The 27,379-nt window shown below is 48.8% G+C and overlaps 1 protein-coding gene across 3 annotated transcripts in view; it reads right to left on the reverse strand.

The window, feature by feature from the left end:
- Window positions 1-2,666: 2,666 nt before the first annotated feature.
- SPEG (striated muscle enriched protein kinase) overlaps window positions 2,667-27,379 on the reverse strand; it is a 1,671,639-nt gene continuing 1,646,926 nt past the window's right edge. For all 3 annotated transcript variants that reach the window (XM_085650107.1, XM_085650106.1, XM_085650108.1), the window contains one exon: window positions 2,667-6,779. In XM_085650107.1, the coding sequence (XP_085506233.1) occupies window positions 6,560-6,779 (220 nt within the window). In that variant the 3' untranslated portion in view covers window positions 2,667-6,559. The remainder of the gene's footprint in view (window positions 6,780-27,379) is intronic.

Below are 27,379 nucleotides of genomic sequence, written 5' to 3' on the forward strand. Positions count from 1 at the left end.
GGGAGCCCCCGTCCTGCAAGCCAGCCGAGGGTCCGGGCGCTGGGGTCAGGGGTCCACCGGGGCCCGGGGAGGCTGTCCCCGACCTGGCTGCTTTCAGAAGCAGGGACCGGGCCGTGGAGCAGGGGTGGCTGGCTTTATCCGCTACGCTGGCGGAGCGGAGTTTTCTGCCCACCCCTACTTAGTATAGCACCTGGGAGGAGCCAGGTCTCTAATTAAGCAGGAGAATCCATGTTTTCCGTGACATGGGACAGAACATTTTGAAATATATTTCCTGTTTTGTTCTGACATAGGGAATGTTTATTTGCTGTCTGAAGATATATCAGATGCAGAAGGATTTGCCTTGCAATTATCTTTCTTAAAAAAGGTCAGTCTCTAGGACAATCCTCCTGATACCTTCCTCTTCTTCCTTCCTGCCCCTTCTTTATTCCCCTCTTGGGTATGGGAGAAGAGACTCCAGTGGAGGGAGTAGTCTTTGTGGAAACAGAATAAGAATTTCCTCTTCTGAGAATGTTTCCATATTTTCCTTGCTGCAAGAGTCCTGAACAAAAAAGAACCAGAAACAAATCACCAAACTCTAACTGCAAAACGTAAGTCTTACTTGCCCAGTGGTAAACTTAAACAGTTTCCTGTGTAGTGTGTGTCCTCCTGCACTCGACAATGAAAGCCCGTGTATGTGTGGACCAACCTGATTCTTCCACGCAAGGCTGAAATGCATATCCTCACCTTATCAACATGCAAGCAGAAGGAATTTGAGGGCCCAGGGCCTTGGATAAAACAGTCCGCCAGCGTGGTAAGACCACAAAGACAAATTTAAAAAGGATCAGCCCAATACAAGACCCTTCAATCCGAACCTCCTTTGTTGAAGGGGGAGAAGCCTGCAACCCCAGCAGGCAGGGATGTAGCCCCCCCTATGCCGGACTTCCGCCCAGCAGGAGATGCAGTTCTATCTCCCACGTCTTCATTTTGGGAACAGGAAAACAAAATGCCAGCTCCCTTTATGGCACTAAGTGGGGTGGGTGGAGCTTTCACTTTCAGAGTCTCTTGGTTTGCTCCTGTCTTGGAGGCATGTCCACCTCAAAAGTAATGGCTGGATTGAGGACAGGGGATGTAGAGGTAATAGAGAACTATCTGATAATTGTAGATTAAGAGCACATACTTGTACTATCATAGCCTTCCTACTGGCCTCACATATGGCCAAGTGTGTAATTCATGCTGTAAGTATTTGTTGTATGGGTCTAGAAGGCGGAATGGAAAATATAATCTGTAGTCTACCTGTTTCAATTTCATCTCTTTATGTTGTCTGATGTTGTGCAAAGCTTTCATCCCATCTGATTCTAGGCAGCTTCCTTGTCTATTGGCCGAGCTAAGGCCGACAGACATGAACATGGACGAGGACACTTAGGAGTTATAGATCATTACCTTTTGGAATAATATCCTTATATTTGCTGTTTTTTTCCAGTCGGATCTGTAAGCATGACTATCGTCACAATTTAGATTATTATTAGATGTACGACACTACCTGAATTTTGATTTACAGTCTCTTAGACCTAATGCCTTGAAAAAGCCCCGGCTTGCGGTCCGCAGGGCGTGAAACACGTGTTGGCTGTGCCTCACTACAATATTGTCTTGTAATAAGCACAAAAGACTCCAAAAAAACTTGGAGAAACAACGAGTTTCCAACCTCAAGGGGCTTCCCATTCCCAATGACAAGTGACACCAGATTTATTCTCATTTGCCAAAAGGGGGATAAACAACTGGACCTATTACCCCTATTAGCCTTCTGTCAACCACTGTGGGAGGGCGAGCCTCTTTGGACAGGACCTGTTTTCTGACCTCTGAGATTAATATTCCGCCCGATAGTTCTATAATTTAAATCCTTTATACTCACAGAAAAAAATGTAAATGCCAATTTCTCAAAAAATACTAAATGGATTAACACCAAACTAAGCAAAGGCACTTTCTTAAATAAAGTTATACTTTCATGTTAAAGTTGGTGTAATTCTGTCCAGCTTGTTTCTTTATTGGAGAATTAAAATAAGGAAAGTGTTTTTATTTTCACTCCACCACCTCCTACTTTTTGCCTCTAACCCCGTATGCCTTCTCTGCATGAAACTTGCCATGCTGAACCTAAAGTGCATACCTTTATTTTAAAGTTGTGTGCAGATTTGTCTTTGTGTCCCTGCCATCAGATGTTTTACCCCCACACATTTCTGCTACCACAGAGTGCAGGAGTCTTTGTGGGCCCATTTTTCCATATTTGTGCTGTATTCAATTATTGTCATTTAGTGAGTGAGATTGGCTGGTACCTTCTGGTCTGGTCCTAAAGCCACCATCCCACCTACTGAATGTTGATTATTAACCCCACAGAGGGGTAGAAGGCGGCTCCAGAGACAACCATAGAACTCACCCAGGTAAAGATTTAAGACTCTCTCTGGGTTTAGGGTGAGAAGTAGCCTCTCTTCCGTGGAAGAGATGGGCACATTCCCCAAAAAAAGAGAGAGAAGGAGCGAGAGAGAGAGAGAGGGCGAGAGCGAGAGCGAGAGAGAGAGAGAGAGAGAGAGAGAGAGAGAGATGCCCTCATGGGACACATTAAGAACAGGGGGCGGTGTTTAGCCAAAAGGAGATGGACTTTTCCCAACACAAACCCACAACAGCACAGTCAGAAATCTGCTTTACTGTGTTTATTTTTTCCTCTTAAGTTTTGTCATTTGTTCCACACCAGGAAAGAAATTAGCAACTCAAAGAAAGGAAAATGGAGACAGAAGAAAAGGAAGGAGAAGAAAGAAGGAGAAACCTTTTCACAAAAGTCAACAATAAATAAATAAATATCATTATGCGAGGGGTGAGCATGCATACTCTCCCATGCCCACCCGCGAGGCTTCTACTCAGCTCTGCTACAAATGTACAAAGCAAACAAAACACAGTCTGCATGAGTTCTATTCTGCACAATCAGAATGACCTTAAAGCCAGGATAGTTCTGTCCAGAACAGAAGACTCCCCTCCAGCAAAAGGCAACACTAGGTGACAAAAACTCAGGACCCGCCTCCACCCAGCCAGTGTCTCCTGCCCTAGGAGGTTGACCTGGAATCACATACCCAACCACTAAAATGCCAGCTGGCAGACCGCCATGTGCGATGAACCATGAGGGCCCCTGCCTTATGACATAGGCTACCTCTCCTCGGGTTGCCACTGGCAGAACCAGCTGGTGGCAGATCTATGGAAGGCACCACCCACCCAACCCATCCCTGTCATTTTGCTCTGATCTTGGAAGGACTGTAGGTGGAGGGTTGAACAAGACTTGGAAGACCAGAAAGCTGCGGGTTTGAAGGACATGCTGCAGACTCCAGACATGCAGCGTAGCACCGGGAAATCCCACCAGCGGCCCTCTTTCTGTAAGATGCGGCAGGCTCTTGCTTGGTTCTGACAGCCCTGTGTGTGTGTCTGCGGTGATTGGTGGCACCAGTTAATAGCTGAGAAAGGAGCATTGAGGGTATTGCACAGAGAAGAGCTGAAAGGAGGCAATGGAATAGACCAAGAGAGGCAGGAACAGACCAACAGAGGCATGGAGGAGAACAGACCAACAGAGGAACGGAGGGGTGGCAGGAACAGACCAACTGAGGCACGGAGGGGAGGTAGGAACAGACCAACAAAGGCATGGACGAGAACAGACCAACAGAGGAACGGAGGGGTGGCAGGAACAGACCAGCTGAGGCACAGAGGGGAGGTAGGAACAGACCAACGGAGGCAGGAACAGACCAACAGAGGCATGGTGGAGAACAGACCAACAGAGGAACGGAGGGGTGGCAGGAACAGACCAACTGAGGCACGGAGGGGAGGCAGGAACAGATGAAGAGAGGCACGAAGGGGAGGCAGGAACAGACCAACAGAGAGGCACAGATGGGAGGCCGAAACAGACCAACTGAGGCACGAAGGGGAGCCGGGAAAGCAGTCTGTCCACATTGAGTCTGCTTTAATATTCCGGTCCTCCTCACACGTTGAGCTACACTGGTTGCGAGCCATGATCAGGAGACCAAAAGGGTTGCATGTGTCTAAGTGTATCAGTCTCTTGAAGAATGTTTGAATCATAACTTGTAGGCATGTATGTTTAGGTATGAAGTTATTTTGTGCGCTACATGTTGGCTTTGTTGAGTGAGCTTGCATGTATATATACACACTATATAATATATATAAATATACACACATATGTGTGTGTGCATTAAAATATGGGCCCTCACACATGTATGTGTAACTATGTGTTCTCTCATATATTTGTGTGTTTGTCTGTGTCAGCAAGTGTGCATGTTTTGGGGCATGATATGTATGAGTGTACATTGTGTGCGTGTATGTGTACCTACCTGAGGACATACAGGTTGACTTACTAATTTAGCTTCTTTAGAAGTATGAGATGAGCAATATAGGGAGAGAAAAGGAATGAAGTAGTAGAGAAAAAGAAGGAAAGATGCAAGACAGCAAGAAAGCTGTAGTAAGAGCTGTTGGCATGAAAAAGAATGAAGGAGGAGTGAAGCCGGAAAGGAATGAAGCAAGATAGGAAAAAGGAGAAGGTAGACAGAAAGCGGAAGGGAGGAAAGAGAAAAAAAAGCAATAGGAACGATTAAATAGGTAAATGAAGAGTGGAAAACAAAAGGATGAAAGTAAGAACAAAACAAGGAGAATTGAGCAGTAGGTAAGGACTTAGGGGCAAGGAAGAAGATAAAGTGAAGTAAGGTAGAGGGGAAGCACGTAAGGCAGGGAAGAGGGAAGGGAGAAAATCTGCCACAAGGAATGAACAAAAGAAACTAAGCTGTAATGGAGTGAGAAAGGAAGAGAATTGGGAAAGAAAGCAGCTGGCAAAGGAAAGAAGGGAGGTGGAGTCAAGACTGAATGCTGGTGAAAAGATGGAAGACGGAGATACTACTATTTCCAGAGTGAAATGATCCACTGACGAATAAAGGCAGGAGTGTAGGAACCAGTGAAAGAAGGTAGATCTGTCTGAAAAGAAACTAGAAGCTTAGCCTGTTGTGAGGATATGCTCTGTACACCGTTTCACTCCCTGTATCCTGTAATAACCGCCCTCAAATGCCTAATTGATTACAGTGTGTTGCTCCCTGCTGCTCAAACATACTCGCTCTCCTCAATCATTCATAAAATGTCCCATGATCAGTCCCCTACGCCATGCCCCATCTTCGGTTATCATGAAGTGCTCTTTCTACAGCTGTACCTTTCACAACATAAAGGCGTCTCCGTTAACCTCATCGCTAATGACACAACCCCACCCCTCGAGCTCCTCAGCTAAAGAGGCTCTTCAAACAGAAACAAGGTATAAAGAAACTGCAAGCCAAAATATCTAATTCTGCAAGACTTATGTGGTGTGCCCTTCAAGAAACACACAGCCTTTCCAGAGGTGAGAGGAAAGCTTGGCAATCCACTCTAACTATACAGAAGAGGACCATGTGACCACTCAAGGCTCAGGCAGCAATGAATGTGTATCATGCCATGCGCTCGGATTTAGCCATCAAGCCAGGAGCAACTTTAAGGCGTAGCCATTATGCTACACTTTGAGGGCTGGAAGGTGACCACCAGCCCAGAAGTGTTGCTGATTCTACCCTTCATAACCTGGTGCCGCCCACCGAGAGAACATCTTCCACATAAACTGGTCAAAGCAGCAAAATTGACCCTTAAGCTAAGATGAAGTTGCTTGAAAAATGACCCCTCTTGGGGGCTAGTGCAGCACTTTCTCAGAATCCCTCAGAGCTATCAGCCCCTCTCCAGTATCTCTCCGCACCACAACGCGGACCCTTCCCCACTCTAGTCCTGTCCTGTCACCTCCACATACACCTCCTTCTCACACTAGCCAGTGGTTGTACCTTCAACTGCATCCTTCTTGGAGGTGGATTTCGAAAGCATTCAATAGAGCCCTTGAAACAATCCACCCCCCATTAGGTAAAATATTATCCTGCTTTCTTCTCACTTCCTATTGCTGTGATTCGACTACCTGTAATGAGGACATTCGATCCTCCCGTAAGAGTAACCCTTAAAAATCAATTCCATGTGGAAGTAGGAAAGGGCGGAGCGTTCATGCTCTTTCCCATTCAGCTTCTAATCCCCCCCCAATAAAAATTCTTTACAGTAATTCGTAACAAGACTTTGCGAAGTCCATGTTTTTGTTATTAGAAAAACGTGATAAATAAGGTTACTGGTAAGAACCAGCCGTTGAAGTCATTTCCGGTTCCAGAATTGCTTTGGCCAGGCAATGGCACGCACAACATGGTCATGCATTATGCGTCCTGTTGGCACAGTTACAGCATTCTTATCCCAGCAGCCCTTGAGGTATATTCAATAGTCTCTCACTTGGTGTTTTATTAGCAGGAAAGTCCAAGCCTCCATGTGGCTCTGATGCATAGATCTATCTCCTCCTCCCTTATCCTCTTTCCTTCATGATGAACAGCGATATCACCCTGTTCTTCCGGAACTTCTGCCGACCCATCGTGGATCACTGGAATGTTCCTTGGACTCCTCCAGTCCCCTTGTCGAGCTGTGGAAGGGGAAGGCAGAGTGAAGGTCACTGGGTGACGGGGGTTGGGGGCTGTTGTCCACCACCGTGGTAGGAGCGAAGAAGAACTTTGTGCTTGGTTAACGCCTCTGCTCGTCTCCTCTGGTTTTCTACCAGAAACTCTTTCAGGCGGTTGGTGGTAAAGGTCAGTGTCTGGCGGCGGAGCTTCATCAGGTAGGCGTCCTGAAGCCAGGGATTGGACAAGCACTCCCTGACAGAGGGTCGGCTCCTGTAAGAAAACACAGAATAGAATGAACCACATGCAACTGGCCAACAACAATCATCTTCTGCACCGACTGAAACAACTCAATGAATGTAGAAGAATAACCATCACTACTCCCATGGTGTATCATACTCAAGTAAATGATGTGGGGTATCCCAACTCCTCCCATGGCAAATCATACTTAAGTGAATGATGCAGAGTATTCCAACTCCTCCCAAGGCATATCATACTCAAGTAAATGATGTGGAATATCCCAACTACTCCCATGGCAAATCATACTTAAGTGAACGATGCAGAGTATTCCAACTCCTCCCAAGGCATATCATACTCAAGTAAATGATGTGGAATATCCCAACTACTCCCATGGCAAATCATACTTAAGTGAACGATGCAGAGTATTCCATCTCCTCCCAAGGCATATCATACTCAAGTAAATGATGTGTAGTATCCCAACTCCTCCCAAGGCATATCATACTCAAGTAAATGATGTGGAATATCCCAACTACTCCCATGGCAAATCATACTTAAGTGAATGATGCAGAGTATTCCAATTCCTCCCAAGGCATATCATACTCAAGTAAATGATGTGGAATATCCCAAATACTCCCATGGCAAACCATACTTAAGTGAACGATGCAGAGTATTCCAACTCCTCCCAAGGCATATCATACTCAAGTAAATGATGTGGAGTATCCCAACTCCTCCCAAGGCATATCATACTCAAGTAAATGGTGTGGAATATCCCAACTGCTCCCATGGCAAATCATACTTAAGTGAATGATGCAGAGTATTCCAACTCATCCCAAGGCATATCATACTCAAGTAAATGATGTGGAATATCCCAACTACTTCAATGGCAAATCATACTTAAGTGAACGATGCAGAGTATTCCAACTCCTCCCAAGACATATCATACTCAAGTAAATGATGTGGAGTATCCCAACTCCTCCCAAGGCAAATCATACTTAAGTGAACGATGCAGAGTATTCCAACTCCTCCCAAGGCATATCATACTCATGTAAATGATGGAGAGAATCCCAACTACTCCCATGGTACATCCTACTTAAATGAATGATGTGGAGTATCCCAACTATTCCCATGGCGTATCCTACTCAGGTGAATAATGTGGAGTATCCCAACTACTCCCATGGCGAATCATACTCATCTGCGGCGTGCCCCAAGGTTCATCCCTCAGCCCTATCCTTTTCAACGTCTACATGGCACCGCTCACCAACATCATCCGTTCACACAACCTCAACATCGTCTCCTACGCCGACAACACTCAACTGATCCTCTCACTCACCAAAAACCCCACCACCGCCAAAACCAACCTCCACGAAGGAATGAAGGCCGTCGCCAGCTGGATGCAGACCAGACGCCTGAAACTTAACTCAGACAAAACAGAGGTCCCTATCCTCGGATCCACTCCCTCTGCCTGGGACGACTCTTGGTGGCCAGCCGCACCCACACCCACCGACCACACACGCAACCTGGGGTTCATCTTGGACTCATCGCTCTCAATGACCCAGCAAGTCAACGCCGACTCCTCCTCCTGCTACAACACCCTCCTACAGATGGATCCCCACTGATACAAGAAGGATGGTCACACAGGCCCTTGTCAGCAGCAGACTGGACTACGGCAACGCCCTCTACGCAGGGACCACGATCAAACCCCAGAAGAGGCTCGAAAGCATACAAAACGCCTCCACACACCTCATCCTCGACATTCCCCGCAACACCCACAGCACTGCCCAGCTGAAAGACATGCACTGCACCCAATCAAGAAGAGGATCACCTTCAAGCTCCTCACCCATGCCCAAAAAGTACTACACAATGCCGGACCAGCATACCTCAACAAGCGTCTCACCTTCTACACCCCTAACCGCCAGCTTCTCTCCGCCGACCTCGCCCTCGCCACCTTCCCACGCATCCACAGGACCTCCACCGGCGGCAGATCCTTCTCCTACCATGCAGCCAAGACATGGAACACCCTCCCCACACAGCTGCGACAGACCCTGGACCTGCTGACCTTCAGGAGACTTCTCAAGACCTGGCTGTTCGAGCAGTAGATGCACCCCCCCTCAGCGCCTTGAGACCCTCACGGGTGATTAGTGCGCTCTACAAATAAGTGATTGATAGATTAAAGTAAATGATGTGGAGTATCACGATTACTCCCATGGCATATCCCACTCAAGTGAATGATGTGGAGTATCCCAGCTACTCCAATGGAGTATCCCACTCAAGTGAATGATATGGAGTATCCCAACTACTCTCATGGCGAATCATACTGAAGTGAATTATGTGGAGTATCCCGACTACTCCCTGGGCAAATCATACTCAAGTGAATGATGTGGAGTATCCCAACTACTCCCATGGCGTATCATACTCAAGTAAATGATGTGGAGTATCACAATTACTCCCATTGCGTATCCCACTCAAGTGAAAGATGCGGAGTATCCCAGCTACTCCAATTGAGTATCCCACTCAAGTGAATGATGTGGAGTACCCCAACTACTCCCATGGTGAATCATCCTCAAGTGAATTATGTGGAGTATCCCGACTACTCCCCAGGCAAATCATACTCAAATGAATGATGTGGAGTATCCCTACTACTCCCATGGCGTATCATACTCAAGTTAATGATGTGGAGTATCACAATTACTCCCATGGCATATCCCACTCAAGTGAATGATGTGGAGTATCCCAGCTACTCCAATTGAGTATCACACTCAAGTGAATGATGTGGAGTATCCTAACTACTGGAGGAAAAGAAAGAGGTCTCTGTATGTGGTTCCCAATTGATGAAGGTGGAGGAATTTCTCCTTTAGGAATTAATGCCCTCAAACACCCTTGCGAGTGTCATGCTTCATCATCAGGCGTTGCTCCTCGAGGGGGTGGTGCTGCTGTCCCCCACAGACCTCGTGAGAGGGCTCTTTGACAGAGATCTTTTTAGGAGAGGCCGCAGTTGTGCATGCGCGTGTGTGGGCCTAAAGGGGTTGGTGCTGGTGTGTTAAAATTACTCCACCGGTACCGTGAGGATAATTTTTATTCGTTGGTCCGGGAGGTAAGGATAAAAGAATTATACAGGGGCGTAGGGGCACCTATATTAACAAATAACATAGAGGTCAGGGTATTACTCTGCTGCTCCTAGTGCCCGTGTGTGACTGTGAATATGAGTGTTGGTCAACATGTTTCGTGTTATAATTGGGTTCCTAATGGATCCCCGTGCGCTTCGGCAGAACGGTGTGACAGTGAAATAAATAAATAGATAAATAGGAGTAGGGAAAAGACACCCTATCTTCCTATGGTACATCTTTTCAGGTTTGTATGCATTACTTGCGCTTAAAGGAACACCTCTCTTGTGTTCCAACCTGTTACTTAGTGGTGAAAGACAAAGGGGAAAGAAAAGACAAACATATAGAGGCACACATAAGTGGTGGCGAGTAGCGATCCACAATAAACTTAATTGTACCATAGCGTTTTCGTCTCCCACATACTGACAGCGTGTGAGAAAAAGTGCCCTGGACATGCTTTCACTGTTGCATGTGCGCGTGTGACAGCAGCGGCTGTCCGTATCTTTTATCATTGATGAGGTCTCATGCACTAGCCTCGTGATGGCTGTGCATACCTGTTTGTTTACAGAGTGCGGTGTGACAAGAACATCATGGTGGCCACCAGTGCTTAATAATGTAAAAGCGCGTTTCATGAGTGAAATTATTATCACGTGATTGAGTATCACATAATCCCGGGAAATATCATGCCCATGTTCGGTCGTGAGACATGCTTGCAGATACGTGAGGCATATTAGCCCATAGCTCATACACACTCATTCAATATTTTCATACTGATTACCCCTTAAAAGGAAAGTATTGTGCCTCTTCGGCTGTCCCCACGGTCTCGAGGGGGAATCTCTGTGGATCGAGAAAGTCACAATGAGCCTGTGCGCACTCAACATACCTGTTGTTGTCTTGTCGAAGCAGCGGAGTAATACATTCAGTCCCCTTTGTTCTTGCCCATTACCTAACCTGCCGCTGGATGGACGCCAGAGAAGTGTTAAGCGGCGTCCATCCGATTTTGAGTGCTTGCAGGCGGACGTGACGGGAATCGGGGTTGTGTGTCAAGAATGATGACATCCCGGGATCGGAGGACTTTGGATTGTGAATGCCATGCGTGGCGGCCATCTTCTAATGGTTCCATAGGAACTCAAGGCTTCTATTCTGTGTCACTCTAATCAGATGTGATAAATCAAATTCATACTACTCTTTGACAGAGTTGAATTAAGTTCTTGTGCATTTGCTATGATATTGTTATTTGTGTTATTCATAGTCGCGTAGGGGGCGGTATTTATAGTCTTGCTGTGTCTCAATAAAGTTATGTTAAAAAGAAATTAACAGCTCGATATGAAAAATCATTGTTTTATGTATATTACCACCGGGGGTCACCCCCTTACAAATGGTAGTGGTCTGTGTTCGGAGATAGTGAATAAGGGAGTTCCGTGGTAAGGGGCCATTTTATAAATGTTCCATAGGAGCCAAAGTGTCATTCATTGTGTTTATTAATGTTGAGTCTAATTGAAACAACGTGTGGACAAGCCACAGGGTGAGTTACGGCAAAAGTGTAGTACCTGTGGTATAATACTCGTTTGTATTCTTTCTGAGCAGGAAACCATCTACTTCATTTCGTGGTAATTAAATCTAGTGATGTTAGCCTAGTGTCTCCAAATGTTTGGTGGGAATGGTTGCGTCTTTGTCACAGGGCTCCAATCTCTTAGGAGTGATAGTTCTATTGAGCAATGCTAAGACTCCTAGTGAGTGTAGATGTAGAAGAGGGGACTGTTGGTTATCCCCCTGGACTGTTAACATTTACAGTAAAGAATTATTGTGGCCTTCTATTACCCGTGGTAGTCGGTAGGTACAACCTACCTTGATGTTTCAGGGGTGGTCCAACCTCATGAGCCAGTATTCGTCTAGACCTTCTATCAGACTAGGTCACAAATTCTGATCACGGGATGTCGTCGTTTAGTCCTTGTGTGTTACTCTTCAATCGGAACACCCAGCGTTGGTCTTGCCTGAACAGCGCGGTGGTAGTCCATTTGGCATTGGCCTCGATGATGGTCCATTTGAGGTTATTGGGGATGTGATTCATTTCTAGGAAGTGATTTTGTAGTCTCGTATTGATCCTTTTGCACCGTATCGAGATTTTATGTTCCCCTATGCGTAGTTTCACAGGTCTGGTTGTCATTCTCACGTATCTTTTATGACACGGACATGTGATAAGATATATGCAGTTTTTTGTATTGCAGTTTGTATGTCGTTTTTGTACCCATGGTCTGGTCAGACCTAGGTCGATTGTTTTGGATGCTTCCGTCAGTGACCAAATGGAGCAGGTCCCACACGGATGATGACACTCAACAGGTGGTAGAGCCCAGAAGGTGGGTTGAGTCTTGATGGTTTGTTTGGGTCGTGTATGTACCAAAAGATCTTTGAAATTCTGTGTCCTATTTAATGAGAACTGCGGGGTTGGTCCTGGGTCGAATGCCCCTGTCTCCAAGATACACCAGTGTGTCTTGATCAGTTTCTGGATTTTGTTGTCTTCTGTGGAGAGATTTGCAGGACAAGTCGATCCATAGGGCATTCCACAATGTCCCTGGTTGGTACTACCTCGAGGCAAAGTTTGGGCATTTTTTGTTTTCCGCGGTTGCGAATAAATCTATATGAGGAAAACCCTACATGCAGAAGATGTTTTTTTTTTTTTTTTAATATGTTTATTGACATTTTTTCTGATTGCAAAACAATAAGAACAAGTTACTAACCTTCGGTAACGATGTATCTGTAAGAAACATTAGTTAGTTAGATTCCTCACCTTAGAATATCCCCAGGCGTCAGACTGGATCCGGAAGATTTTTCGTCAGCAATACCCCTTGCGCGTCGCTAGGCGTCGTCTGCGGCTCCGCGTCCGTCGTCGGCGTCGTGCGCCGGGATGACGTCGTCGGAGTACTTAGACGCCGCCCTCGCGCGCTGACGTCAGTTCTTGTACATAGCCTTCCGCGCCAGGAACGCAGAGCCATGCAAAGACCGACACTGGTGCCAAAAATAAAATCTAGGGGCCTGAAAGGACAACCTTAACCCTAGATGTCAGTTCGCAGAACGGGGAGGATGGGAGGGTCGGTGAGGAATCTAACTAACTAATGTTTCTTACAGATACATCGTTACCGAAGGTTAGTAACTTGTTCATCTGAAAGAAACACGTTAGTTAGATTCCTCACCTTAGAATAGATACCCAAGCAATACCATCCCCGGTGGTGGGTCTGCGAACCAAGATCACACCAGAAAGTCCTGGAGGACAGAACGGCCAAAGAAGCCATCCCTCCGGACTTGGCTGTCAAGGCAATAATGCCTGGCAAACGTGTGTAGCGAAGCCCACGTCGCCGCCTGACAGATGTCCTGCAAAGGGACTCCCCGTCCCAAGGCAGTAGTAGCCGCCGTGGCCCGAGTAGAATGGGCGCGCAGCCCAACAGGAGGGTCCTTTTTAGCCAAGGAATAGCAGATTTTTATACACAAAACGACCCACCGAGAGATGGTTCGTTTGTGCACAGCTTTCCCCTTCTTAGCGCCCACGTACCCAACAAAAAGCTGGTCGTCCACCCGGAACTGTTTTGTGCGGTCCAGATAAAAGGAGAGCGCACGTTTTGGGTCCAGACGGTGGAGCCTCTCTTCCTCTTTGGAAGGATGCGGAGGCGGAAAGAAGGTGGGCAAGGTGACAGACTGCCCAAGGTGAAATGGAGTCACCACTTTAGGAAGAAAAGAGGGACGAGGCCGAAGGACAACCTTGTCCGGATGAACAGATAGAAAAGGAGGCTTTGAAGATAAAGCCTGGAGCTCACTCACCCGTCTAGCCGAGGTGATGGCTACCAGAAAAGCAGTCTTTAGAGTTAGAAGACGAAGAGGGCAATTGTGAAGAGGCTCGAAGGGAGCGCACATCAGGAATGTCAAAACCAGATTCAAGTCCCACTGAGGCATTACAAAAGGGACAGGAGGGAACGTGTGTGTAATGCCTTTGAGAAAGCGTGTAACCACAGGGGACTTGAAAAGAGAAGGCTGATCAGGAAGCCGCAAGAAGGCGGAGATGGCAGCAAGATAACCTTTCAGGGTGCCCAGGGCAGAGCCCTGCCGGGCCAGAGAAAGAAGGAAGAGGAGAACCTCAGAAAGAGGGGCGGAAAGGGGATCCACAGCCTTTGCTGTGCACCATGCCACAAATTTGTTCCACCGGCAGGCGTATACCGTCTTTGTGGAGGGACGCCTGGCTGCCAGAATGATATCACAGACTTCAGGAGGCAAGTCAAATGGCATCAACTGCCGCCGCTCAATCTCCACGCATGGAGGTGGAGGCTGGACAGGTTCGGGTGGAGGACCGTCCCCTGCTGCTGCGACAGAAGATCCTCCCGAAGGGGCAGACGTATCGGGGGATCGGTCAACAGACTGAGTAGCTCGGGATACCAGTATCTTCGTGCCCAATCCGGAGCCACCAAGATGACTTGGGCCCGGTCGCGCCTGATCTTCTTCAGCACTCTGGGCAGAAGTGGTATAGGCGGAAAGGCGTACAACAGACCGCAACTCCACTCGTGACGAAAAGCGTCGCCGAGCGAGTGCCGCCTTGGAAATTCCAACGCGCAGAACTGCTGACATTGCGCGTTCTCTTCGGTGGCGAATAGATCTAACCAAGGCTCTCCCCACTGCTGAAAGAGGCCTTGCACCACTTCGGAGTTCAGACGCCATTCGTGATCCATCATGCACCGGCGGCTGAGTTCGTCTGCTCTGGCGTTCAGAGAGCCCGCCAGATGTTGAACCACCAGGGTGACGCCCTGGTGTTCCAGCCATGTCCAGAGGCGCAGAGCCTCCTGACAAAGGGTCCACGACCCCACCCCGCCCTGTTTGTTGCAGTACCACATGGCGGTGGTGTTGTCCGTGAACACCTGCACGACACTTCCTCTGACAGAGGGAAGGAAGGCTTTCAGTGCAAGCCGGATCGCTCTCAACTCCAACAGGTTGATGTGGAGACGAGACTCCGCCGGAGACCAGAGGCCTCTGATCTCCGCCTCTCCCATATGGCCACCCCATCCCAGGAGGGACGCATCCGTCACTACGACATGCTCCGGTTGGGGAAGGGAGAGGCTCTTGCCCTTGACCCACTCGCGGTCCGTGAGCCACCACTGCAACTGCTGTGCAGTACCCTCCGAGATCAAGACATGGTCGGACAGGTTGCCGTGATGCTGGGCCCACTGAAACTTCAGGTCCCACTGCAGAGCCCGCATGCGCCGCCTGGCGTGATGCACTAGTAGGATGCAGGAGGCCATCAGCCCCAGAAGCCGCAACACTAGCCTGACCGAAACCCGGGATAGAGGCCGAAAGATGGGAATCAGGGCCTGTATATCCCGGACCCGCTGTTCCGGTGGATGGACCCGGAACTGCGCCGAATCGAGAACCGCTCCGATGAAGAGGAGCTTCTGAGAGGGACTCAAGTGTGACTTCGGCACGTTGATGGAAAACCCCAGCAAATGCAGGAGATCCGCCGTAGTCTGGAGGTGGGAGACGACTGCCTGGGGCGAGCCCGCCTTCAACAACCAGTCGTCGAGATAGGGGAAGACTGGAACCCCTGATCTGCGCAGATGAGCTGCGACCACCGCCATCACTTTCGTGAACACCCGAGGGGCACTGGTGAGGCCGAAGGGGAGCACGGTAAACTGAAAGTGCTCTTGGCCCACCTTGAACCGCAGGTAACGCCGGTGGGCCGGCAGGACGGGGATATGGAAATATGCGTCCTGCAAGTCCAACGCTACCATCCAGTCTCCAGGGTCTAGGGCAGCTAAAACCTGAGCCAACGTTAGCATCTTGAACCTTTCCTTTCGGAGGAAGGCATTGACGTTCCGGAGGTCCAAGATAGGGCGCAGGCCCCCCTTGCCCTTCTTGGGAACCAGAAAGTAGTGGGAATAACAACCACGACCTACTTCTGGACTCGGAACGCGCTCGACGGCCCCCTTGGCCAAGAGAGCCGAAACTTCCTCGCGGAGAAGATCCAAATGATCCCCCGAGATACGGTGGTGCTGCGGTGGCATGGCTGGAGGGGTCGTCTCGAAGGGGAGGGAGTAGCCCCTTCGGACGATTTGCAGCACCCACCTGTCCGATGTTATGGACCGCCAGTGGAGCAGGTGATGGCGAACTCTGCCGCCCACTGGCGTGGTATGGGCCTGAAAGCTCGGACTAGGAAGGCTTTGAGGCGGATGCTGCCGGGGTGGATGTGGGCTGACCACGTCGGCCTCCATTTCCGCCACGGCGGAAGCCACGTCCGCGACCGCGCGCAGGTTGGTTCTGCGGCTGGTGGCTTTGCGGACGTGAGGAGGCGCCCCTTCCTTGGCCACGAAAGGGGCGAAAAGCGGAGGTGTGCGCCCGCGGAGCCGAGAGGCCCAAGGACTTGGCCGTAGCCCGGGAGTCCTTAAAGCGGTTCAGCGCACTGTCCGCCTTCTCACCAAACAGGCGAGTGCCATCAAAGGGCATGTCCATGAGGGTGTTCTGGACATCCCCGGAAAATGACGTGGACCGCATCCAGGCGTGGCGGCGGAGCGCCACCGTGGTGGAAATCGCCCGACCTAGCGAGTCCGTGGTGTCAAGCCCACATCTTATGGCGTGCCGTGCTGCATCCCTCCCATCGGCCAAAGCCTGGGTAAGACGCGTCCGGACCTCCTCCGGACACAGGGGCAGCACGTCCTCCACCGTATCCCACAGGGAATGGGAATAACGGTCCAAGAGACAGGCGGTATTTAAGGACCGCAGGCCCAAACTAAGGGACGAGAACAGTTTCTTGCCAAACTGCTCGAGTCTCTTGGAATCCCGGTCCGGCGGAGCGGTCGGGAAGGAGGATTGGGAAGTAGAGGCCTGGATAACCAGACTCTCGGGGGTGGGGTGTTGGGACAGGAAACTGGGGTCGCCCGGAGCAGGGCGGTGGCGCCTGGCAACGTTCCTATCCACAGGAGGAACTGTGGAGGGCTTGGACCAGGTGCCCTGCAGAACGTCAGTGAGGGCCTCGTTGAACGGCAGCAGAGGCTCAGTGGAGCTTGCTGAGGTTTGAAGCACCTCAGTGAGGATGTTGGTCCTCACAGCCACGGCAGGCAACTCGAGCCCAAGGGCCTCAGCCGCCTTGCGCAGCACCACAGAAAATGCTGCACCCTCCTCCGAAGCCACGGTCGGAGGAGAAGTGAATCCAGCGTCTGGCGAGGTGTCCAGCCCGCTGGCCTCCCCCAGTTCATCTGCCCAGTCCTGAGAAAGCTGTGACTGAACAGCCAGAGGGTCCTCGAACCCCTCCCAGTCGCCCCCTTCTTCTGATTCCTGATAAACAGGAGGAATGATCGGAACCGGACTGTAGAGATGGTAGGACTCTAGCGGCGTCGGATGCGGCGTCGGCGGACGCCGTGCCGGCGTCGGGTCCGGATGAGGGCTAAACTGGGGCGTCGGCGTCACAGGCGTCGGCGGCGCCGGTGACGGCGTCGGTGGTTCAGGCGTCGGCGCCGGTGGAGGAGTGACAAGGTCAACCGGCGTCGACTGGGGCCCAGGCATGGGCCCCGCGGGGACCTGCGGCGTCGAGACCGGAGTCGTCGACGGCGCCGGGGCCGGAGCCGCCGGCACGCGAGGTCGCCCAGTCGAGTCCGCGGGGCCCGAAGGCGCGCCAGCGGGCGTCGACGGCGGGGCCAGGCTCCTCATGGCCGAGAGGAAGGCACTGATCTCCGCCGGCGCCGCGTCAGCCCCAGGGACCGGAAGGTATGGGGGCGGACGCGGCACCTGCGGCTCCGCCGGAGCCGCGGGGGTGGAACCACTTGGACCCTCGGCCGAGTCGCGCGACCGGCGAGGGGAGTCCGAAGAGCGATGTCACCGCTTGGACTTCTTAGAGTGTTTGGACTTACCCGACGACTTGGAGCCCGACGATCGATGGTGGCGTCGGCTAGGGCTCCGCGAGCGATCCTTGGACCTCCTCCTGGACCGGGATCGCGCACGACGCGGAGCCGAGTGGCGAAGCTCGAGAAGCTTGCGGGACCGCTCCCGCCTAGCCTTCGAAGTCAGGGCCTGACAGTCGTTGCACGACTCCGCGTCGTGGTCGAGGCCTAAGCAGTAGAGGCACCGGCGGTGGTGATCGGTCACCGACATCAGTCGATGACAATCTTCGCAAGCCTTGAACCCAGGCATCCTACCGGCACCAGATGTCGACAGACAAGGATCAAAAATGATCAAAAAGATTTAGTCAAAAAAGACTAAAAGGGGTAGCTCTCCCGGATCTGCGCTTACTGGCGCGGAAAAAAGAAGAACTGACGTCAGCGCGCGAGGGCGGCGTCTAAGTACTCCGACGACGTCATCCCGGCGCACGACGCCGACGACGGACGCGGAGCCGCAGACGACGCCTAGCGACGCGCAAGGGGTATTGCTGACGAAAAATCTTCCGGATCCAGTCTGACGCCTGGGGATATTCTAAGGTGAGGAATCTAACTAACGTGTTTCTTTCAGATCAGTGGTTATCAGCAGAGTATGTAAACATGCACAAATAGACAGCAGTTCCGTATCTAGTCCGCAGCAAAGGAGAATCAAACAATATTAGTGTGCACCCAATCATTATCTTGGGCCCCATCTTCCCATTCCGACCATATACCCAACCATATTAGATCATTGTGAATCGGAGAGCGAGAGTCCATAATGTGTAAGCCATGGCTTCCATATTTTCCAAAACTTTTTAGGGCAGCCCCGTGCTTTATAGGTTGTCTTCTCACCTAGCATATACATGTCCATGCTCTTTCTCTATTCAGCAAGAGATGGAACCGCCGCGGCCCCCCACGCCCTAGCTATATCTCGTTTCGCGACTACCAACCCTAGCTGCAGCAAGACCAACTTAAGCTTAGGGAGGTCAATGTCTGTGGAAATTCCCAGCAAAACAAACGGGAGACTAAGTGGAATAGTTTCCCCCAAAATGCTTTCCATCTCACCCATCAGAGTCGTCCAGTACCTTTGAATCTTTGAACACTCCCACACTGTATGATACAATGCCCCCTGCACCCCTAGACATCGCAGACAGGTGGATGTTTCCGCCCTCCCTATGCGGTGTAATCGTATCCTGTCGTAGTATGCCCTATGCAAATATTTATATTAAATCAGCCTGAGACACGATCGTCAGGCTACCTCTCGAGGATGCATCAGTGCCATTTCCTAGTCCAAGTCGTTCATCTCCCCCAGCTCGGATTCCCATTTCGTTAGCAATTTCAGCAGGTTGTCTGGCTTATTGTTTATGATTGTTTTGTACGTCCAAGAGATTGCTTTTTCCGCTTTTCCCCCCATCAAGAGTCATCCCTCTAAGGGTGCATATTCAGGGATGTCATCAGTATCTAAGCTCTGTGCCAGCCAGGCATGTGTCAACTGTAGGTATTTGTAGCGTTGGGTTGTGTTCATGTCGCATTCGGTCTGAAGGTGTGCAAAAGTGACTAACTCTTTGCGATACAATATGTCTTTAAGTTGTGAGATGCCCAGCAGATCCTATTTCCTAAAACCACGCAACTTCTTAATTTCCGGCAGGCGGTTACCCAACCATAGCAGGGTCTCCTTAGTGACCCGGCCACCCCATTTCATCTGTCTTTCCGCTTGCTTCCATGCTGCCAGGACGATCTGTGTCACTGTAAGGAGTTGTGTAGCCCCTCTCCCCCCGTATATCTAGTGTGTGTATGGGTGTTTAATGAACTGTGTGCGCTCTAGGGCATATGTAGGGTGATCTCTCTCTATGTGTTCCCATTCATTCACAACAATTAAATGGGCAGCCCAGTAATACGCCCGAAGATCCGGCAGGGAAATGCCGCCATTATATTGGTTATGCTGCAGTGTAGCCAGTGCTACTCTCGGCGGCTGTTCATCCCAAAGAAATGTCCGCAGTGCAACATCAATTCTATTAAACACTTCCACTGGTATTAACTGATAGGTGTTCTGTAGCACGTAGACAAATTTGGAGAGCACTATCATCTTGTCTAATGCTGCCCTTCCCAGTAGGGTCAATGGCAGGGACCTCCATCTCTCCATATCCTCGCGAAACCCCCTGAGCACCTTGTATTAATTATGGTCCAGCGCTAGCTTCGCATTCGTGGTTACATAAATACCTAGGGGGCATATTATCAAGACAGGCGATAAAATTATCGCCGCTTTAGCAGCAGAAAACTGCAGCTAAAGCGGCGATAATAGGCTTGATAATATGCTCTATGGAATTCCAATTGAAGCCTATGTTAGATGTGAAGGACATCTAACCTGAGCTTCAATTGGAATTTCATAGAGCATATTATCAAGCCCATTATCGCCGTTTTAGCGGCAGTTTTCTGCAGCTAAAGCGGCGATAATTTTATCGCCTGTCTTGATAATATGTCCCTAGGTATTTAATACCCTCTCGGGTCACCTGGAGCTGGCTTGGGCCTAAGGTATACCCATCACCCCCACCCACCGGATACAGATAGGATTTCCCCCAGTTAATCTTATAACCTGTATGCCTCGCAACTCTCCATAATGCTTGGGAGTATTCTTTCCGGGTTTGTCACATACAGTAATATATCATCCGTATATAGGGATATGCGTTCATCGGGCCCGGTCGTACCCTCCGGCCGAAAACCTGCTATGTCTGGGTGTGTTTGTATCACACGGGCAAGGGGTTCCAGTACCCGGGCGAAGAGTAGAGGGGATAGAGGACAGCCCTGATGAGTGCCTTTACCTATTGGGAATTACCGTGATAGCACCCCATTAACTTTGACCCTCGCCACGGGTCTGTCATATAATACAGCGATCCACAGCCGGTACACCAGTCCGAAACCAAATTCCTCCAGTGCAGATCTAAGAAAAGGCCAATGTACCGTGTCAAACGCCTTTTCGGCGTCTAGGGACAGTACAAGGTGTGGATGATCCCTTCTGTTTACCACTTCCAACCAATTATGCAGTCTTCGCATGTTAAACCTGGTTGACCTTTTGGGCATAAAGCCCGAATGATCTCTATGAATGAGACCGGAGATCTCCGCTGTGAGCCTATTCACTAATATCCTGGCAAGTATTTTGGTCTCCAGATTGAGCAGCGAGATAGGGCGATACGAGCTACACTGTTCTGGGGGTCGGTCCTTCTTAGGGATTACCGCTATTGTGGCAGTCCTTAAGTCCCTAGGGAGGCCACCTGCCTTGTGTGTCTCAAAGTAGAGTTGGAGGAGGTGAGGGCAGAAGAGCGTCGCATATTGCTTAAAGAATTCTGGGGGAAGCCCGTTAGGCCCAGGAACTTTCCCCATTTTTAGCTGGCCAATGGCCATCATAATTTCTTCCTTTGTGATCTTCCTATCGAAGGACTGGGAGTCCTCGTCCTCTAGCCTGGGGAGTTGTATTGCCCGTAGATATTCCCGTATTTGCGGAGTGTCGGACAGGGCTCGCGGCTTATAAAAAGCTTTGTAGTACTCTGCAAACGCGTTAGCTATTGCAGCTGGGGTATTATGAGTCCGTCTTTCCTCTTCCTGTATCTGGGTTACCCATCTAGAATCTAGCTCTTTTCTGCTAAGCCATGCAAGCAGCCTGCATGTCTTATCCCCCATGTCGTACAGTCTCCTATGCAGTGCTTGTATTGCATGTTGCGCACCTTTTCTAGCTAGTGCGAGATATTCCTGTCTAAGTAGTTGCAGACTGCATAGTAGGGAGGGATCATTATCTACATTCGCCCTCATTTCCGGCTGCAGTAGTCGGGACTCAATCCCAATGACCTCCTCCTCCTCCCTCCGTTTTTTATGGGCTATGATGTTTTGTACCCTATCCCAGAGTACGGGTTTGTACGCCTCCCATAGCGTGACAGCCGAGTCTACTGTCCCCATGTTTTCTTTAAAATAAAGCTCCGTATCCATCCTAAATTCTTTCGCAATCTGCATATCTTTCAAATCCCAAGCATTAAGTTTCCATTCCCTACATCGGCCTCGCTTACGAGTACCTACTGTGAGCCGCAGGGGCGAGTGATCCGATAGGCCTCTCGCCAGAAACTCCACTTCATATATCACCCCCAGTTCTCCTGCCGGAGCAAATAGATAATCTATTCTTGAGAAGGCTTTATGGGCCCCTGAATAAAAGGAGTAAGCCTTGGTCTGGGGGTGCTGCCTACGTCACAGGTCTGTGAGTGCTAGTGTGTCCGTGAACCATTTCAGCGGTGTCTCTGGGTGATCCCTTCCTGTAATAGTGGTACGGTCAAGCGTGAGGTCCATTACGTCATTAAAATCGCCCCCAATAATATGTGTATCCGAACCAGCCTCCAACAGGATTGCTGCAAGCTTATCATGTGTTTGACGTTGGAGCCTAGGTGGTGCATATACGCTAATAAAGGTAATATGTCGTCTGTTCCATATTCCCTTAGCCGCAACATAGGTACCACAGGTGCGTTCTAGGCGGAAGGGTGGGCTTTTCCTAATTAATATTGCTACGCCTCGTGCTCCAGTGGAAAACCCGGCGTGTGCTAGTGTTTTGTACGCGCCTCTACCCAGAAAACCACATTGAGTACCTTTTAGGTGAGTCTCCTGTAGGAGGATGACATCCGGCTTCAGTCTCCTAAAATATGCAGCCACTATTCCTCTCTTGATCTTATTCCCCATCCCATTCACATTCCATGAAAGGACGGAGCATTGCCCTTGATCATGCATAGCCATCTTTACGGCGGGTAGTGTTAGGCCTATCGTCCAGCCCATCTCCCTCTCTCCACTGCTGTATCCCCTGCGATCCACAAGTGTCTGCAATCCCACTGTTTTGCAATATTACTATAAAAAGTCCCCAACTCCCCAATACCTCCCCCCCATTAACCCCCAACATCCATCCGACAATCCCCAGGGTCAACAGGACCAACTGTGTCGTGATCATATTGGCGAGGTCTATCGCCCACCCCCCCAAACCCAGTCTCTCAAACTTTGTTCAGTCCCTCCCCACAACCCCCAATTATGCAGTCCTGGCAGTTGAGTCCCAGACTGACATCTTCAGAATCCACTTTAGCAAACGCAAAACTAAAATTAAAAAGGGGGGGGACGGGGGAAACAAGGGGCGGGGAAAGGAGGGCAGAGGGGGAGGGAGGGGGACTACAGGGAGAGACGGGGCGACCAGGGAGGAAGGAAGAAAAGGAAAACCAATACAAAAAGGAGGGATAGAATCGGGGCAGAGCACGTGGGGTGGCGTGCAATGTGTTTTCCCGGTCTGCTACTCTCGTTGCTCTCCGGGCCAATCGTTACTCCTCAGCATCATTGTTCACGGATAGTGTCCGAGTGTCCTTTCCAGTGTCACCGTTTTTCTCGCCCGTGCATTCCAGGAGGTTAATATTATGCATCAAGGGGTCCGTGATGATGTCCTGATCAGTGCATTCCGCCGAGCGGTGCGCGGCAAGGTCTTCAGGGGTCTCCTTTTCCCAAGGACTGCCCCGGTGTGGGACACTCTCCGAGTCCGATGTTCGTGGCACAGCCTCCACCACTCTCCTGTTCCGGTAGGGTGTTGGTCTGAGCGTCATATTCGGTGCAGTTTTTTTGTTCCTCCGGGCACGGTTGTGTGATCTAAAAGTATTAATAGGCAGTGAAGGGGCTTTCCCAGAGCGTGGCGGCATTTCATGAGGTGTTCGTGGGTTCAGTGACTAAATATCGAGGGACAAAATATAGACTATACAAAAAATTGACACTAAAATATCGAGGGACAGAATATCGACTCCCTATCTACAAACAGGTAAGTACTAAAATATCGATTCCAAAATATAGACTGTCAAAATATAGTTAGCCAAAATATCGAATTTTTTAAATGTATTAAAAATAATATAAAATTAATTAAATATTAAAAACAATTAAATAAAACATATATAATATAATATAAAATAGCTTAAAATGTAAACATAATATAAGTAATTTAAAAAAAGTCGAGATTTTGTTGGATACTGAGAGCGTAAAAATTACTATTCCCACTCCAGTAAGTGCAACAGTAGGGAAAGCGTTGGATAGCGTAGGGGTAAAAATTACTATTCCCACTCCAGTGAGTGCAACAGTAGGGAAAACGTTGGATAGCGTAGGGGTAAAAATTACTATTCCCACTCCAGAGAGTGCAACAGTAGGGAAAGCGTTGGATAGCGTAGAGGTAAAAATTACTATTCCCACTCCAGTGAGTGCAACAGTAGGGAAAACGTTGGATAGCGTAGGGGTAAAAATTACTATTCCCACTCCAGAGAGTGCAACAGTAGGGAAAGCGTTGGATAGCGTAGGGGTAAAAATTATTATTCCCACTCCAGTGAGTGCAACAGTAGGGAAAACGTTGGATAGCGTAGGGGTAAAAATTACTATTCCCACTCCAGAGAGTGCAACAGTAGGGAAAGCGTTGGATAGCGTAGGGGTAAAAATTAATATTCCCACTCCAGTGAGTGCAACAGTAGGGAAAACGTTGGATAGCGTAGGGGTAAAAATTACAATTCCCACTCCAGAGAGTGCAACAGTAGGGAAAGCGTTGGATAGCGTAGAGGTAAAAATTACTATTCCCACTCCAGTGAGTGCAACAGTAGGGAAAATGTTGGATAGCGTAGGGGTAAAAATTACTATTCCCACTCCAGAGAGTGCAACAGTAGGGAAAGCGTTGGATAGCGTAGAGGTAAAAATTACTATTCCCACTCCAGTGAGTGCAACAGTAGGGAAAACGTTGGATAGCGTAGGGGTAAAAATTACTATTCCAACTCCAAACGGTGCAACAGTAGGGAAAGCGTTGGATAGCGTAGAGGTAAAAATTACTATTCCCACTCCAGAGAGTGCAAAAGTAGGGAAAGTAATGATTTAAATTAAATATAAAATGACATTAATTATCAATACTGATAAAAAGTTAATTAAAAATAATTACCAATTAATAACAATTAATTACCATTTAAAAATATTAATTATCAATTGATAAACATTTAATACCAATTAATAATAATTAATAATTACAAATTAATTATCAATTATCAATACACAAATAAAAAAATAATTATTTACTTTATTACAATTAATTTACTTCCCACCCAATTCCCCTACAAACCCACAACCCGCTCCTATTAATATCAAATACAATTAACATAATTATCAATTAATCAATTAATATAAATTAATTACCAATTAATAAAAATAATTACCAATTAATAATTATCAATTAATTAATTATCAAAACATATAAATATAATTAACATTTAATTAACCATAATTAAATTACTTCCCACCCTATTCCCCTACAAACCCACAACCCGCTCCTATTAATAACAAATACAATTAACATAATTATCAATTAATCAATTAATATAAATTAATGACCAATTAATAAAAATAAATTACCAATTAATAATTAATTATCAATTAATTAATTATCAAAACATATAAATATACTTAACATTTAATTAACCATAATTAAATTACTTCCCACCCTATTCCCCTATAAACCCACAACCCGCTACGGAATTAAATTACGCAATAATTAAATTACATAATATTCATTTGTTTAAATAAATTAAACATACATTACAACAATAATACATCATTTTAACACATATACTACCATACATAACACAAAAAAAATTCGATATTATAGTAATCTATATTTTAAAATTCGATATTATGGTATTCGATATTTTTAAGGTCTATATTTTGGTAATCTATATTTTTAAGGTCTATATTTTGGTAATCGGTATTTTGTACCCCAATTTCGATATTCTGACCTATCTATATTTTGTAGAGTCGATATTCTGTCCACTCTATATTTTAACTTCGATATTCTGGGCAGTAGATATTTTGGAATCGATATTTTGGGTGTTTACCGTGTTCATGGCAGGGGGCGCTCCCACAGCCAGTGCCATGCCTCCTCCGGGGTGTTGAAGAACAGAGTCTTGTTCTGAAAGATCACTTTAAGTTTAGCCGGAAAGAGGAGCATATACGTAATTTGCAACTGCCGCAGTTTGTCCTTCACAGAATCTTTTGAACTTCTCGGAAGTAGTCTGGGAATACCATGATCTTCGCGTTATCCATTCGAATTTTTCCTTTCTGGCGGAACGCCCTGAGAATAGTGTCTCTGTCCTGATAATTAAGAAACCTGGCAATCAGCGGCCGTGGAGGTGCTCCCGGCAGCGGCCTGACCCCCGGTATTCTATGTGCCCTCTCTATGATGAAGCAGGGTGAAAAATGGGTATCAAGGAACATGTTCAATAGCCATTTACGTAAGTAAGTACCTGCATCTGCCCCTTCAATTGCCTCCGGAAATCTGAGGAAACGCAGGTTGTTTCGTCGTGCCCGATTTTCAGCGTCATCAACTCTCCAGAGGCCCTCCTTCAGGGTTGTCGTCAGGGCCGTGACCTCGCCCCGTAGTGTGTGAGTAGTGTCCTCGACTTCCGAGATGCGATGCTCCGCTTGCGTGACTTTTTCGGATACATTACGGCGATCCTGACGGAGCAGGTTAACATCTATTTTAATCTCGTCGATCATGCCTTCGAGTACCTCTCTTGAGGATTGGATCGCCTGGAGGAGGACCGCATTGTCGGGAGGGTCGGCCGGGCCCGACCCGGTGGGATTCGGCACCTGCAGTGGTTTAGTGAATTTGTCCATCTTGCCCTGCTTTTGCAGTTTGGAGTCTTTATATCGCACCATTGATGGCCAGCACTCGGGTCGGGCAACCGTTAGGAACCACTTTAGATCACCGGGGCTTCAAACGTTACATTCAGCCTGAGTCTCTTATCCTGTCCACCAAGGGGTCCGCGGAGCGAGCACGCTGAGTGTGGATCACTCCCCGTCCATTCCGCAAGCCAGCCAGTGGGGAAGGCAGCATCCAATTGCGGCGCGACCCTCAGCTATAACTCGTGGCTGGCCCTACGTGTCTGCACCAGGTTTGCAGTAGCCTGATTAGTCCTAGGCTGGCGTACGGTTCTTATCTTGCTACGGGTAGTGCCACCGTCATCAAGCCCTGTGGTATTCAACGCTGTGGTGTAGCACCAGGGCGCACTGCCGTATTCTCAAGGCCCCTCCCTGTGGATTGTACCAGTGATGACCTTCACTGAGCTGTGTGGACTCCTTACTGTTGGAACAGCCTGTGAGGATTCTCCAAAGGCTTCACCGACATGCAATGTGTATCTCCCATATACTCCACTGTAGCCCCTTGATAGGCACCTTCCTGTGTCCCTGTGACTGGTTCCGCCCATCAGCAATCAGTCAGCCCTTCGCTTCACCCCCGACAGCACCTCCATGGGGGGTTGCTCCTGCTCACTTGTTGCCTGGTATATGGTGAGGTCTCCACTCCCCCTCCCTGCCAGTTATAGCCTGTTGCACTGATGTCAGTCCGCAAGCTTCCCCGTCTCTCCCCTCCCGATGGGGGGGGCGTCCACGCTGGGTACACCAAAGGCCTCCTCTGCCGATTCACCCGATGTCCAACCCGAGGGGGGGGCCCAATTCCCACCTGGGTGCCGCCTCCTTCCCTCGTGGGGTGCCCTCCTACCTCTCCTCACCGCAAGTCTTTGTTGCCTCTGATCGCGGCCTCCCAAGCGGGTGCGCGGAGCACCGACAGGCCACG

Source organism: Triturus cristatus, chromosome 3_2 (assembly GCF_964204655.1).
Source record: "Triturus cristatus chromosome 3_2, aTriCri1.1, whole genome shotgun sequence".
In the NCBI taxonomy this organism is placed as follows: Eukaryota; Metazoa; Chordata; class Amphibia; order Caudata; family Salamandridae; genus Triturus; species Triturus cristatus.